This window comes from Ovis aries, chromosome 6, assembly GCF_016772045.2.
Source record: "Ovis aries strain OAR_USU_Benz2616 breed Rambouillet chromosome 6, ARS-UI_Ramb_v3.0, whole genome shotgun sequence".
In the NCBI taxonomy this organism is placed as follows: domain Eukaryota; kingdom Metazoa; phylum Chordata; class Mammalia; order Artiodactyla; family Bovidae; genus Ovis; species Ovis aries.
In genome coordinates, this window is record NC_056059.1 from 88,233,814 (window position 1) to 88,249,757 (window position 15,944).

Genomic DNA, 15,944 nt, shown 5'->3' on the forward strand with positions numbered 1-15,944 from the left:
ATGTATACTCCCTAGATAAATCTGCCTCGAACTCACATTCAGCATTTTCAGAAACACTAGCTAAGAAATTAAAAGCAGTGAAGGGATTGAATCATCATTAAGCAACCAATAACCACATTAGTTTGCTAATCCTTGGATAAGTCCATTAATGCTCTGTTAGGACTAGTGCACTTCCAGGAGTATACATTTTCCTATAAAAGTATTAGGTAGGGAAGCTTGCCATATCCAGCAAAACACATTTATGAATTCCCAGTTCATTGTCTGTCATAGATGGCCAATTTTAGTACATGAGAAAACTGAATGTTCTTAATGATTAATAATTACTTGGAAGTACAAGATTTTTTTTTTCACACATTTAAAAAAGGGAGTTACACTTTTTTTAATGAATTGTTTTCTTTTGGTAAATCCTGAGATTAAGGGATTGACTCAATTCTCTGCAGGGCACTGAACATTTTAATAGGCACATCAGACCCAGATCACCTCACAAATCTTAGCAAATGACAGAGATACCTGCCACCACAAAGTGTTAGTGACGAGAAACTTCTGGCACATGGAAGGAAAATACCTGCCTTCCTCCTCCTCCAACTGCAGAATCTGCTTTATCATCCTGTTAGGGAGAATCTTCAACTAGATTGCTAGCTGATTTGATTCAATCACACAAGTAACTGAACTCTCAATGTTAGGGCTTGAACGGTATTCTAACAAGATAAAGGAACAAGTAAAGACATCAGAATTTTATTTGGCAGGGGATATACAAAAATGCATCAACTTTGCAACAAGAGGCAGTAAAGCCTAGGGAGGAAGAGCAATCGTTTCTGAAGGCAGAAGGATTTATCCAGTTCTTTACATTTTTACATCTTTACATTTCAATCTCTTAATTTACAAACTAGGACTGAAAACGAACCTATAGTTGAAGAATTTTCCATAATTCTTGTGAAGCATTTAACATTACGACCAGGCACACAGCAAAGGCTAAATGTTGTGCCAGTTGCTCAGTTGTGTCCAACTCTTTGCGAAGCCATTGGCTGTAGACCACCAGTCTCCTCCGTCCATGGGATTTTCCAGGCAAGAACACTGGAGTGGGTTGCTATTTCCTTCTCCAGCAGTATAAACCCCCATTCTTAAAGACATTAAATCGTTCTTCTGAATCTGAAACTAGATTATTTTTAATATCTTCAAAGATTGAATCATTAGCCTTGAGTCTACACAATCTTGTTTTTTTAAATAGGCCACCCCATCTATGTGCATGGCACCATTATCCAGTAGTATTCAAACCAGAAAGGTGTAAATCACGATAGATTCCTCCCTTCCCTTGAGCTCCCTATTTGATCCACTGACAAATTCTATTGATTATACTATGAATGTTGCTGCTGCTGCTGTTTCATCACTAAGACGTGTCCTGCTCTTTGTGACCCCATGGACTGCAACCCACCATGTTCCTTTGACCATGGGATTTCCCAGGCAAGAATACTGGAGTGGGTTGCCATTTCCTTCTCCAGGGAAACTTCCTGACCCAGGGAATGAACCCAAGTCTCCTGCCACCTGGGAAGCCACTCTACTGTGAATACTCCCTTATTGTTGCAATCGTCATTGTCCAGTAAACTATCATCTGCCTAGACATCTACAATTGATTTCTAATTGATCTGTCTTCATTGTCCCTAGATCACTGCCATCTATTCTTTACAACACAGAAAAAGGCTTTCAATGACTTTCCACTAATTCTCTTAGAATTGAATTCAGTCTCCTCCCATGACCTGGAAGATGCCTGCCCTCTTCTTCAAGCTCCACCTGACTCCTTGAATGATAGACTCAAGCCACAGTGGCTTTCTTTTTATAACTAAAACACTTGCTCTTATTCAATGGCTCTTTCTTCTTTTTTCAATCTCAACTTAACCATCATTTCTTGGGAGAAGACTGTCCCTACCACTCGTTAGCCCTGTTATTCCCTTTCTAAGCAAACTGTTGGTTCACTGTAGAACTCTTATCATAATCTTTGATGTGCTTGCTTGATTTCCCCACCAATCTGTAATCTGAGTATGAACAGAAAATGTCTTTTGTGTTCCCAACTAAATACTTGGTACACAGCATTAAAATATTTGCTAAAATACTGAATCAGTTACAATTTTATTGGATGTATACTATGTGGCTGACATTGTTTTTATGTGTGTGTGCTAAGTCACTCAGTCCGACTCTTTGCAACTCTGTGGACTGTAGCCTGCCAGGCTCCTCTGTCCATGGGATCCTTCAGGCAAGAATACTGGAGTGGGTTCCCATGTCCTCCTCCAGGGGATCTTCCTGACCTAAGGATTAAACCTGGAACTCTTAAGTCTCCTGCACTGGCAGGCAGGTTCTTTATCACTAGCACCAGGAAGCCCTGACACTATTTTAGATGTAAATATGAAGCTTAAAAGGAGAAGGCAATGGCACCCCACTCCAGTACTCTTGCCTGGAAAATCCCATGGACAGAGGAACCTGGTAGGCCACAGTCCATAGGGTCACTAAGAGTCAGACACAACTGAACGACTTCACTTTCACTTTTTACTTTCATGCATTGGAGAAGGAAATGGCAACCCACTCCAGTGTTCTTGCCTGGAGAATCCCAGGGACAGGGAAGCCTGGTGGGCTTCCATCTATGGGATCGCACAGAGTCGGACATGACCGAAGCGACTTAGCAGCAGCAGCAGCAGCATGAAATTTTAAAATGCATAGTAACTGTACTCAAGGAGCAAACAACCTATCAGAGAGCTACCGCCAGGAATTCACACATTTTATAAGGAGATGGTTTGTGAAAGGTTCACAGGAGCTGACAGTTGACCCTGATCTTCATAAATGAAATATTACCATGGAAGAAGAATGGAGATGAAGGGGGAGGAAGGAACAATGGGAAGAAAGTTTAGAGACAACAAAGAACAAAGGCACCAAAGATGGATTTTAATTGCCATGATATCTTCTACCCGTAGCCTTGGTTCTGAACACAATGGAAATTGTGGAAAGATGAGGTTTTCTGAAGCCAATACATTTAATTTCATCTGACCAACAATAACTACTGTAAGCAAAATAGTACAGAATATATGTGCTGTTATTTCCTCATCTATAAAATGAAGGGATAATAATAATATGCTTCTTATGGTACTTCCAAATGGGAAATTCCATGATCCTTGAGTTTCTTTTTCATAAGATTCCTAAGGGCAGGAATCATTGGACTGAGAGTTGAATAAATGTTTAATGAATAGATTCACTTTTACACAATTTATACTCATGTGCTATTTTTGTTTACTAGTCCCAATATATGTGGACTTCAAATTCTGATACCAGTTTATTATGATGGTGAAAACCAACCCAAGATCTACTTTCTGGGTTGCTTTTAGAAACAAATTAGGTAGGTTAATTTTTGTCCATATTAGAATATTCATACTTCTTTACCTTTTCTTTATCCTGTCACAAATAGATATATTAATACATAATAAAAAGGAAAGCTTTGCCTGAGACAAAGAAAGGATAAAAATAAGATAGTAATGCCATCACCCTTTATCACCAAAAGGTGTAAAAGTGAATATGCAAAGAAAGAAAATGATTCCCAGAGTCAAGACAAACGGTAAGTACTGTTAGCTATCGCAGTGGCTGAGAGAAATTCTAGCTTCTAAAAGGATTAGAGTAGATGGAACATATGGCTTTTATGTCCTTTTGACTTTCACTTAATAATTTGGTAAAAGTTAACCAGTTCCAGAACAACAGCAGCAAAAAATGTCATGATCCTGTAGCACCAGCTGCTACTTCTTTCAAATCAAACTAACATTTTGAAGAGTGGTCTTCATTTTGTCATCTTTACCAAAATCTGTGCTTCCTGGTATAATCTACAAAGAATTTCTTTATCTTCTCCCAATGTATTAAACATAGTAAATATCCATCCATTGTTGGCTAAAAAACTATAAACAGAAGTGAATAAAGAGGAGCAGCCTCTCTGGAAAGTTCTATAATTGCTATCTAAGTTCATTTTCTCATTTTACATTAATCTTCATGTAACCTGTACGTAGTCAAATTCAAATATATGCTGTGCATCTATTTGGAACTTTGAATATTCAACTGTCTCCTCTGACTGGAATTCCCTGTTGTTCATCTTCAAAGATCTAACTTCTAACATTCAACCATACTTCTTCTCCATACCTGTAGTTCAAAGACACCCTAGTAATCTTCCCCCATAGCAGAGAATCAATACTTGCTTTCAGTCAATTAGCACTTTCTAGATGATTTTATACATAATAAATTACAAATCTAATTTCCCCTAGTAAAGTATATCCACAAGTGAGGAAACACCTCTATTATACTAGAAGGTTTCTGGTTTGAATAAGTGGATGCCTAAAAGAGTCATTTACTGAGAAAAGGAGGGATAGGCAAGCTTCAATTTATTTGCTCTAAACTCTGAAAGTATCTGCAAGAACACTATGCTGAGACAAAAAATAATAATAATTTTTAATCAAACACTATTAAATGATACACTTAAAATGCATATTTTATTACATGTCAGCTATGCTTTAATGAAAGTTAATGTTTAAGAGTAAAGAGTTTTTAATATTTTAATATTGACTTTATTTACTATTGTATCATATAATCATTGTATATTTTCTTCCTGTTGTGGTTAAGCAAAAATACATAAATCACTTTCTCTGACAACCCATTTCTACCCATATTTGAAGTCTCTCAAAACACAGCATTTTATATTATAACCTTTAAAAGTTAAAAACACAATAAATGAAACAGGAGCAAACATCAGATCAGGTGTTCTTTTAATGCATTTACTTTTTTCATTAACCTCATTCTGAAGTAATTTCAGACTTACAAAAAAGATTGGACATACAGAAAAAAAGAATTTCCATACACCCCTGACCCAAGTTCTTCAAATGCTAACATTCATCATAACTACAATACACAGCACAAATTTAGAAAATTAATTTTAATGTGATACAATTAACTAACCTAAAGACTCACTTAAAATTTTACCAACTGTTCCACAAATACCTTTTTACTGTTCTATGATCCAATCTATGACATTTTGTTGCCATATCTTCTTAGTGTTCCTAAATCTAGGACAGTTCCTCAGTTTTTCTTTCAAGATTCTGATAGTTTTGAAGAGTATTGGTCAGTTATCGTGTAGAATGCCCCTCAATTTAAATTATTCTGATGGCTCCTAGTGTTGTTTTAAAATACAGTTATATCTGTTTATTTTTTCTCTATAGATGCATCTGGGAGAAATTTCGAGTTCTATGAAAGAGGATGAGTTAAAAATAAATGTAGATGGAAGGCAAATGGAGATTCTCACTTTCATTGATTCATTTGCAAAGAAGCTGGAGATTCAGTGGAGGGCATGTTTCCTCTTAAGAAATCTTATTAAAATCACCTGGGGCCTGTTCACTTGAGACCCCAGAGGAAAGTGTTAACTCAGTGAGCTGTCTTTCCAATGTCCAAATCCCAAGATTCCCAAGACAAATCACATAAAGAACTTTAGTATACTCATTTGCACAGTCATCACTATCATTGGACTTCCCTGGTAGCTCAGCTGGTAAAGGATCTTCCTGCAATGCAGGAGACCTTGGTTCGATTCCTCGGTTGGGAAGATCCCCTGGAGAATGGATAGGCTACAGACCCAGTATTCTTGGACTTCTGTGGTGGCTCAGATGGTAAAGAATCTGCCTGCAATGCAGGAGACATGGTTTGGGATCCCTGGTTTGGGGGGATCCCTGGTTTGGGATGATCCCCTGGAGGAGGGCATGGCAACCCACTCCAGTATTCTTGCCTGGAGAATCCCCATGGACAGAAGAACCTAGGGGGCTGCAGTTCATGGGGTCACAAAGTCGGACGCAACTAAGCACACGCACACTATCATTCGGCAATAAGGGCCTAAAACAAAGGAAATACATTTGTGTCCAAAAGGTGGCAACTATCTAATTTAAAATAGCAGGTAAACCAAAGCTATTTAACATTACTCTTGACTTATGCTTCAAGTGTTTTTCTTGGTTATACTTAAACTATGATTAACTGGAGTTAAAATTAAATAGAACTTGAAGTTTCACCTTCCTACCTCCCAATAACCTATCTTCTCCTCCTTCTTCTACTTTGTTAAAGCCACCTGTTTCTACTTTGTTAAAGCACAAAAAATCATATATTCTCTCACAGTTTCCATGAGTCAGAAATTTGGGAACAATTTGGCTGGGTGGTCCCAGCTTGGTTTTTCTCATGAAGTCAATGTCAGATGTCAGCTGGGTCTATTCACCTGAAGCCTTGATTAGGGTCTAGACCGTGCATGCTCAGTCATGTTCGACTCTTTAGGACCCCATAGACTATAGACCGCCAGGCTCCTCTGTCCATGGGATTTCCCAGAAAGAATACTAGAATGGATTGCCATTTCCTGCTCCAGGGGATCTTCCCCAGCCAGGGACTGAACACACGTCTCTTGCGCCTCCTGCATTGGCAGGCTTGTTCTTTACCACTAGCGCCACCTGCTATAAGGATGCCACTTGGAAGGCGGATTTCCTATATGTATGGCAGCGGTGCTGGCTTCTGGCAGAAGTACCTGATTTTCATCACATGAGCCACACCACAGAGATGCTTGAGTATTCTCACAGCATAGCAGTTGCTTTCCGCCAAGGTTTTTTCTACCCTAAATACTGGGGTAGACTTTTTCTCTTTAAGATGTCACTGGTCTTTGTCTGTTCCCTGAACACAATAGGCTTTGTTGCACCTCCCCCAATAAAATGCAAGACTCTTAATTTTTGGAGAAAATGGTTCCAGGAAGGGTTTTTTGCCTGTCCCTCCCCCCCACTCCAGGTTAATATTGAGAATGAAATCAGCTCAGTGAGGTCTGCATCCCTTTCTCTCCAGATTCTGGTCCTGGCTCATAGGTGGCAAAAGGCTCATGAGATTGGGTGCTGAGATGGGTTCCATCCTAGGCCCCAGACATCACCCTGAGCAAATCCTTTATGATGTTTTCTGCTCTGAGATTCTGGGAAAACTGGGGCTTCAAGTGGGGGTGGGGGCTGTGCTGCCCTTGTTTAAATCCCTCACAAAATTGCCATTTTGTTTTGGAGCAAGCCCTGTGCCTGTCAGTGATTCATGGCAGATACTTGCAAACATGTCACCTTTCTTCATGTCACATGATGAGCCTTCTGCTTCCCTTTGTAGAATTTAGGGGGAAAAGTAAATTGTGGGAAGAGCTTTGGGTTCTTTACAGCCACTGTCAACTGGCCATCTGCTAATCTCCTCGGTGCTAGACGTTCTATGTTCACGCTCTCCTTTCTTCTTTAGAATTTTCCTGTGAGCACAGCCACCACTATTCACATTTTCCTGGTGAGGAACCTGGGAAGTTAGTACTTGTACAAGCTCTCCTACCATATAGTACTAGGGGCAGGCTTAGACGCAAGACTCTCTTGCCTTTCCATTATTGTCTTGCACCTCCTACATATTTATTTTTAAATGATTGATACAACTCAGGAACAGACAAACGTAAGAGGTGCAGAAGGCAAGGTTTGTGGGGAGAGGTACACAGCTTCCATGCTCTTTCCAGGCTCTCACCCTCCCAGCACTGTGATGTGTTCACCAACACAGAAGCTGCTGCTGCTGCTAAGTCGCTGCAATTGTGTCCAACTCTGTGCGACCCCAGAGACGGCAGCCCACCAGGCTCCCCCGTCCCTGGGATTCTCCAGGCAATAACACTGGAGTGGGTTGCCATTTCCTTCTCCAATGCGTGACAGTGAAAAGTGAAAGTGAAGTCACTCAGTCGTGTCCGACTCCTAGCGACCCCATGAACTCCAGCCCACCAGGCTCCTCCGTCCATGGGATTTTCCAGGCAAGAGTACTGGAGTGGGGTGCCATTGCCTTCTCCGAACACAGAAGCTAGTCACTGTCTTTTGTTTTTGGCCATGCAGCATGTGGGATCCTAGTTCCCCAACTAGGGATAGAACCTGCTTCCTCTGCATTGGAAATGCAGAATCTTCACCACCAGACCGCCAGGGAAGCCCCTTCCTTGTCTTCTTTTAATGATTACCATCACTGTATTATCATTATCTCAGATTGTTTCACTAACTTCAAATAATTGTAAAAATTTACCTCAATTTTATTGACATTTTAAGCCTCTGTCTCCTCTAGGGGAAAAAAAAGTCACAATAATTTTCCATGTTGCAAGATACTTGAAAAAATATTGAGATGACCAAATGCTAAATTCCTTTCTAAACACTTCTTTTATTGTATTGTTAAACTGATTAAAGCCTTCATGTCATTTATATCCTCTTATTTCAAATCCAGTTTCTGTCTGTTCATAATCTACCTCTATGTTGTTTACACTCATTTGTTCACTTATCCGTTCTTTCATTACACAGACGTTTAACTAACTAGTTAACCGACTTGTTGACTAGTTAACCGACTAGTTAACTAGTTAACCGACTAGTTAACTAATTTAGAGGTGCCAAACGAGACTAAAGGAAACTGATCTTTTCTCTATCACAGGGACACGTGCATGCATGCTAAATCGCTTCAGTCATGTTTGACTCTTTGCGACCCAATAGACTGTAGCACACCAGGCTCCTTTGTCCATGGGATTCTCCAGGCAAGAAAACTAGAGCAAGCTGTTGCGCCCTTCTCCAAGGGATCTTCCCCACCCAGGTATATGAACCCAAGTCTCTTGCCCCTCCTGCATTGGCAGGTGTGTTCTTTACCATTAGCGCCACCTGGTAACCCCTCCATTTCTCCCCAAATCAATGCAAGGAAATAGACTTTTTGCTGTCAGTTTTCTTCTATAGTTTCTGCCTGAACCTCTGTGACATGTAAAGTGAAAGTGAAGTTGCTCAGTCGTGTCCCACTCTTTGCGACCCCATGGACTGTAGCCTATCAGGTCCCTCCGTCCATGGGATTTTCCAGGCAAGAGTGCTGGAGTGGATTGCCATTTCCTTCTCCAGGGGATCTTCCCGACCCAGGAATCGAACCCCGGTCTCCCGCATTGCAGGCAGATGCTTTACCATCTGAGCCACCAGGAAAGCTCCCTGTGACATGTAAAGAAAGCCTCTATGTTTGGGTAGGGCTCAAGTTTGGAGAGCCATGATTTTAGATAACCATGGGAAGCCATAAAACAAGGCTAGCATAGGAAGTTACTAATTATTCCAAACATCACAGAAAACAACAACAAAAAACCCCAACTTATTTCCTTTGCTTCAAATTTCCACGAGATAGTTTCATTAGAATATCATTATTGGTTTTTTTCATTTCTCCCACTCTTATTTCATTGATCAATTTGAGACAGGGCATTCTCATTTCAGTGTTACAGATTTAACAGTCTGCAACAGAGCAATGGGAGCATAGGGAGGAAAGGAAGAGATTCAGTCTTCAGTCTGTCATGCTTATAGCTCTCTACCCATCCTACAAAGGAAATCTGAAATTACTGAGTTTTAAGTTTAATTGAAAACCTGAAATTAAAGGTTTTCTATTAAATCTTTGATTTAATTGGGGGTTGGGGATAGAGGGTTGTGAGCAAGATTGTCTAGTTGATCACAAGGTTTCTAAACCTTGGCACTGCTGATATTTTAGACCAGATAATCCATATTTCTCTATTATGGAGAGCTGCCCTTTATGTTGCAGTTGTATAGCAGCATCCCTGGCATCTCTCACTAGTGGCAGTAGCTTCCTTTCCCAGTTATGACAACCAAAAATGTCTCGGTGCATGCTAAATTGTTTCAGTTGTCCCCAACTCTTTGCGATCCCTGGGGACTGTAGCCCACCAGGCTCCTCTGTCCATGGGAATCTCCAGGCAAGAATTCTCCATGCCCTCCTCCAGAGGATCTTCCCTACCAAACACTGCCAAATGTTCCTGGGTGGCAGGGGCTGGGACAAAGTGCTCTCAGCTAATTGAGAATAAGAAAAATATTTGTGGCTATACATTTAAATGATGTGCAATTCAGCTCTTATCAATAATAAAACTATGTATTCATCATCTGCCTTTTCACTATGCCTATCATTCAGTTGATTCTGAACTTAGGAAGAGAGGGGGGACTGTTACTATTACCACCTAAAAACCTCTACATATAGTAATTACTTCAGATGCAAAATGAACTTCAGTTTTAAAAATTATATTCTCTCTTACAGTTCCATTCTCTGATGCTTGATTAGCTTTAGAATAATTTCTAGTATTGGTGATAGAGACTTAGCCTATTACCTAACTTTTTTAATGGTCTTAAAAACAAAACGTCTTTTGCAATGGTTATAAAACTAAAAATGCAGCACTTTTGTGTTTTCCTTGACACCTCAGCTTACTGTCTGGTGAATATACTATAGCCATTTCTACTTTCCTGTCAACAGAGTCTGTCTAGAAAACCTTGACAATCCCATGTGCCCTTTGAAAAACAAAGCAAAAAAATCCAGGAAACAAATCCCTACAGACCTACTTTAACCTGAAGCTTCCTGATGGATTAGAGGATTATTGAACATCTTGTACAATCTTTTAATTTTATAAACACAGAAACTAAATCCCAGGAAGGGACATGACTATCTAGGGTCACAAAGTCAACCAGGAACATAGCTAGAACTAAAGCCTCTGCCTCCTAAGTTCCAATTTGATAATCTCAACACTTCACAGCTGCTCCCTCTAAAGTCTTACCGAACTTATAATACAGTGCCTACTGACATGTCTTAATAATAGAATGCCCTTTATTCCTCAACCTTTGCATTTTTTTTGCATCACTTTTATCCTTGACTAGATTATAAGTACTGTGAGGACAAAGACTATTCCCAATCTCTACTGCATTACTCCAGGAGCCTTCCTAACAAGTCTGTCCTGACTGCCTCCCTCCCTAGTGTAGAAGAAAGTGATCCAGGGGCACAATGAATGATGCAAGTATTAATAAAAGTAGCATCTTCAGGGGAATTTGCTTTCTGTGTGCTAAGCAGTCTTCATAACTGGGATCTGTGCCAATAAACAAATAAACATGTGTCTCAGTTTCTACACTATTTTCCATTTCACAGAGACATAATATATATAGAATTTTATACATTGGCATCTGATGAACAGACTATATGTTTAACATATTGGCTTAAATGTTAGAATAAATAAAATCATGATTAATAAAATTAAGCATTGTTGGAAATCTAACCTTAAGCATGGAAATAAGGCAAGATACCCAAAGAAATCACACTAAAAGTCAAAAGCTGAAAGAGAGAATAGGCTTAGGTAATACATTTGCCAGAGTAATATGGTATTTTATCATTCTAGGAGATGATAAAACATATAAAACAGAGCATACAACTATCTTAGTTATCTTTTAGAAGCAGGTAACTTATGTATTTTTTCTCCTCAACTGCCCTGTGCCAGTTCACCTGGGGAAAGAAGGACATCAGTTTGAGGATACCGGCTAAATTTCTTCTGGATAAGATTAAGGCTCATAAAGAAGACATAGAGAACAAATTTAGAGTCCTTTATAATTGCAGGGCAGCACTGTGCCAAGAGTTGACTGTGCTTTGTATGTATATTACATTCAACTGCATCATGGTGAAAAATATTACTCTATCCAAAAGCTCTAAAAGCAAGCATGCACACAGAGTTATTAGGCCTAAATAATTCCTCATCATCCTGGGATGCAAAATGATGCTGGAAAGATCCATCTCATTCTTTGTGGTCCACATCAAGTCAGAAGGGCAGTCCTGAGAGTTTTGATTATCCCCAGAACCAAATGAGAACCATAATTGATGTTATAATTCCAGCCCATTATAATTTTTTAAATTTAAGATTTCTCTTTCATGACAATGGATCAATAGTTGATCACGCAAAAGAAAATTTCACTTCATGTTTCCTTTAGTTTTGCATCTTGTATGTGAAATCTGTAGATCAATATTTGAATTGAATGCAGTTACGTACACATTTTGAATGTGGGGTGTAGTCATGGAAGACCTCATAGAGGTTTCCAAAAGACCAGAGCAAAACAGGAGAAGTGAATTAAAAGATCAAAAAGCTTCAGAAAGGGAGTCACTACTCACAATGTTCATCAGGGTGAGGAGGTAGTTTTGGACGTGCTCTTTGCCATGGAAACGGACCACAGAGTCATCCACTCCCAGCAGTACCTCGATGTTGTAATCATTTTCTCCTGCGTGTCTGCGGCGCCTCATGGTTTCATTCAGCTGCTGGTCAATGCTGCTGTAAACAGTACCTAGATCATCAAGGCCTTCCAGATCCGACTCTATTAAGAAACAAAAGGAATCCAGGCATTTCAGTTTTCCCAATGGGCCTTCTAAGGACTTCTTACAAAAAAAAAAAGGATGTTCTTGGGGGGCCTATCATTATCATCCACAGTCACCAAGATGCTGCTTGTCAGTTTATGCCTTCAATAATGTGCATATGCACACGTGATTAGACAGATATCCTGTAAACTCAACATGGAACAACACAGGGAAAAATAGTATTCCTGCACAGGTAGCAGTGCCACCAGCCAGACGGATGGTTGCAGGAGGGACAGAGGACTTCCTCCAGCTGTATCCTTGGTGCAGAGCACAGGAAGTGGGGGTACAGAACATGTGCGGGCTAAGCAATTATTAAATAAATGGAGGCTATTAATTTCAAAGTCACAGACTGATAAGTTTACAGTGGTTAGCTTAAGTTACTTTCATCATGGACTATGGAATTTGTATCATATAAGTCCAAATCACTTCTTTTTCCAGGAGCTGCAGCTTAAAAATAAAATTGTAGCATGGCAACACAACAGCATTTAGTGGTGTGATGATCAGTTACCATATATTACTTTATTTTTTGTAAGTATGGTTTTCTAGTGAATGCTGCTAGGCAGACACTACAGGTCTTCCACATTTTACTGGCCTTCATCTGGATAGCAGGCTGCTATGATAGGTATATATCTGAATCTTTGAGATGCTTAAGTTAAAAAAATCAGTCACAAAGGGGAGAGGGTGGGATGATTTGGGAGAATGGCATTGAAACACGTATACTATCAGGTAAGAAACGAATCACCAGTCTGTGTTCGATATAGGATACAGGATGCTTGGGGCTGGTGCACGGGGATGATCCAGAGAGATGATATGGGGTGGGAGGTGTGAAGGGGGTGCAGGATTGGGAACTCATGTACACCCGTGGTGGATTCATGTCAATGTATGGCAAAGCCAATACGGTATTGTAAAGCAAAATAAAGTAAAAATAAAAATTTTTTAAAAGAAAATAAAAATTTAAAAAAAACAAAAATAGAACTATAAAAATTTTATTTTATGCTGTGGAAGGAATTTAATTCTTTGACTTTCCAAATAGATATATATATATACATAGACACACATCGAGTGATATACAGATAGCCATACACATACATATCTTTAGAATATCTTTCTATCTACTTACCTATCTACATGGAGAGAAAGAGTAAGAGAGGCATTTTTAGGTTCTAATTGTCTCAGATTTTGATTATCATAGTTTTGGAGAAGAAAATGCTTTGGTGCATTAAACAAATAAAATATATTCCTGAAATACTAAAAAGGATATTAATGAAAACTGCTCATATACAACTGAAAGAATCCTCATTCCCATTTCAAATATATAAAACCTGAAAAGGACTTTATTTTACATAATGCCTTGATGACTAAAACAGCCACATATCTAAAAACAAGCTTGACAGAACCAATTCTGACTCATGTTTTATACGAAGGCTTATTTAATGTTGTACTGAGGCCTGTAAGCCATTTGAATTGGTGTCTGACATTAATGAACAGACATTTTCCTCTCCACCTCTGTGGTTTTAGTAAAGTTGAGGGGGAAAAAGTGGTGTCTCTTGGTCAAGAAGATTGAGGACCAAGCCTTAGCCACATGGGAACTGAACTGCAGAAGTACAGGTCTCACTCATATTCTTTCCACTTTTCAAAAATACAGAGAAGCAGCAGCACCCTCCCCTGTAAGTATAAGTAGAGGCTCTGAATGTGACTACTCAGGTTAGAAAACTAGACTGTAACTCACTTTGACCCAAGCTCAAATGCTAGATCATTAGCTGGGAATTTTCTCCTCATAAGGGAATCACACTGGCTCCACAGTATGTACATAACTCTCACCACCATCCACATCAAACAGAAAGCTTTCCTCAAAAGCTGTTTTTAAGAGCTGTAAACCCACACAGAGCAGAAGACTACACCTGCAAACAACCTTCCTATTCAACCTCAGTCTCTTCAGACACTTGAGAATGTGAAAGATTGTGATAGCCAGTGTTCAAATAGGAAATTCACACACAAACTCCCAGTTCTAAAAATGGCTCTCTTTGGCAGAACTGTCAGTGACAGTCTCCAATGGAAATATCCCAGTAAAGTCATCATGTCATTAAGTCTGATGCATGAATGAGGAAGGCTGAATACCTATTTCAGAAGGACAGTTCATCCTGCTCTAAGTAAGACACCTTTGGTTTGGCCTTTGCATTCCTCTTCAAATTGGTGGTTTTCTGGTAAGAGAAGAGAATCTATTTTTTCATTGCATGAGGAACTCAAGAAGGAAGTCTTTTTCTTTCAACCATTGCTTTTATTCTATCAAGAACACTTTTGCCCCTATTTCCTCCTGTGCTGTGCAACGTTCTTTTCTGGGATTCCTAAAGTGGGCAAATGTCAAATATCAAAAAAACAAAACAAACAAACAAACAAAAAAAAACCACACAGTAGTGGAATAACTTCTGGTGATTTTATTTATACACCTCCGCATTAATTACAAATTGTTCAGAGGCTGTGACATCTCTTCATTCACAGTGAATTTTTCCTAGTATGTCTACATTACAATATAATGATCAGATATACCTGGTTTCAAATCCTGGCAGTGCCACATCCCAGCAGTATGATTTTACTTAAAACTAACCTCTCTGAGCCTCAGTTTTCTCATCTGTAAAATGGGATAATGATACCTACTTTGCAGAGCTGCTGTGATTCTGATTAACGTTAGTAAAAATAGTGTCTACAGTACTTAGTCATAAGTGCTCAACAAATAGTTCTGCTACTACTACTATGATGATGGTTATGGTGGTGGTGATGATTTCCTGTTAAGAGAAGATTTCTACACTTTTTAAAGCTTCCTACATTTTATTTTATATATCAAAAATGAAATGGTTATATTTCTTTTGAAATAAAGGTGAGAAAAAATCTGGAATTAGTCAAGGAAAATATGAAATGCTGATAACTTTAGAACGAATAAGGGTAACAGTATCTCTTGTGGAGCACAAAGTAGATAAAGCAGAGGAGAATCTAGAATGCTTACTTCCAGTTAAAATTAGGATTAAATTTAATCTTGCCTGGAAAATCCCATGGACAGAAGAGCCTGGCAGGTTATGGTCCACAGGATTGTAAGAGTCAGACACGACTTAGTGACTAAACCACCACCAATGAGACAAACTTGTTTAGCTAATACCAAGTTGGAGAGAGTTAGTTTAGAAATAGCACTGATCTTCACTCAATGAGTACTTATTGAGTACTCATGTCTGGCAGACCCTGAGAAAGTTAAAACTTCTTTACATGTTAATTCTGGGAATTACACAGTTGTACCAGATTCATATTCAGAATGAAGCTGAATTTGTGTCCTGTAGTCATAATCAATTATGTAAGCTTAAACTTGTGGAAGTGTCCATGGGTTACACACTAAATAGACCTAATCAGGGTATTGAGTACATGTGTGCCTTCTAAGGCACTTCAATTGTGTCCAGCTTATTACAACTCAGTTGACTGTAGCCCACCAGGCTCCTCTGTCCATGGTATCTTCCTGGCAAGAACTGGAGTGGGTTGCCATTTCCTTCTCCAGGGGATCTTCCCAACTCAGGAATCGAACCTTCATCCCCTGTGTCTCCTGCACTGGCAGGTGGGTTCTTTACCACTGGTATCACCTGGGAATCCCAGTGAGGGTATTAGAACACACCTATTGTTAATAATTCATGCTTTTATAAAGCTTCAGAGTTTAA

General features: G+C 39.3%; 1 protein-coding gene across 1 annotated transcript in view; it reads right to left on the reverse strand.

Moving 5' to 3' along the window:
* ADAMTS3 (ADAM metallopeptidase with thrombospondin type 1 motif 3) overlaps positions 1-15,944 on the reverse strand; it is a 291,428-nt gene that overhangs the window by 52,725 nt on the left and 222,759 nt on the right. Inside the window, exon 5 of the mRNA XM_042251505.1 lies at positions 12,010-12,209. Within this exon, the coding sequence (XP_042107439.1) occupies positions 12,010-12,209 (200 nt within the window). The remainder of the gene's footprint in view (positions 1-12,009; positions 12,210-15,944) is intronic.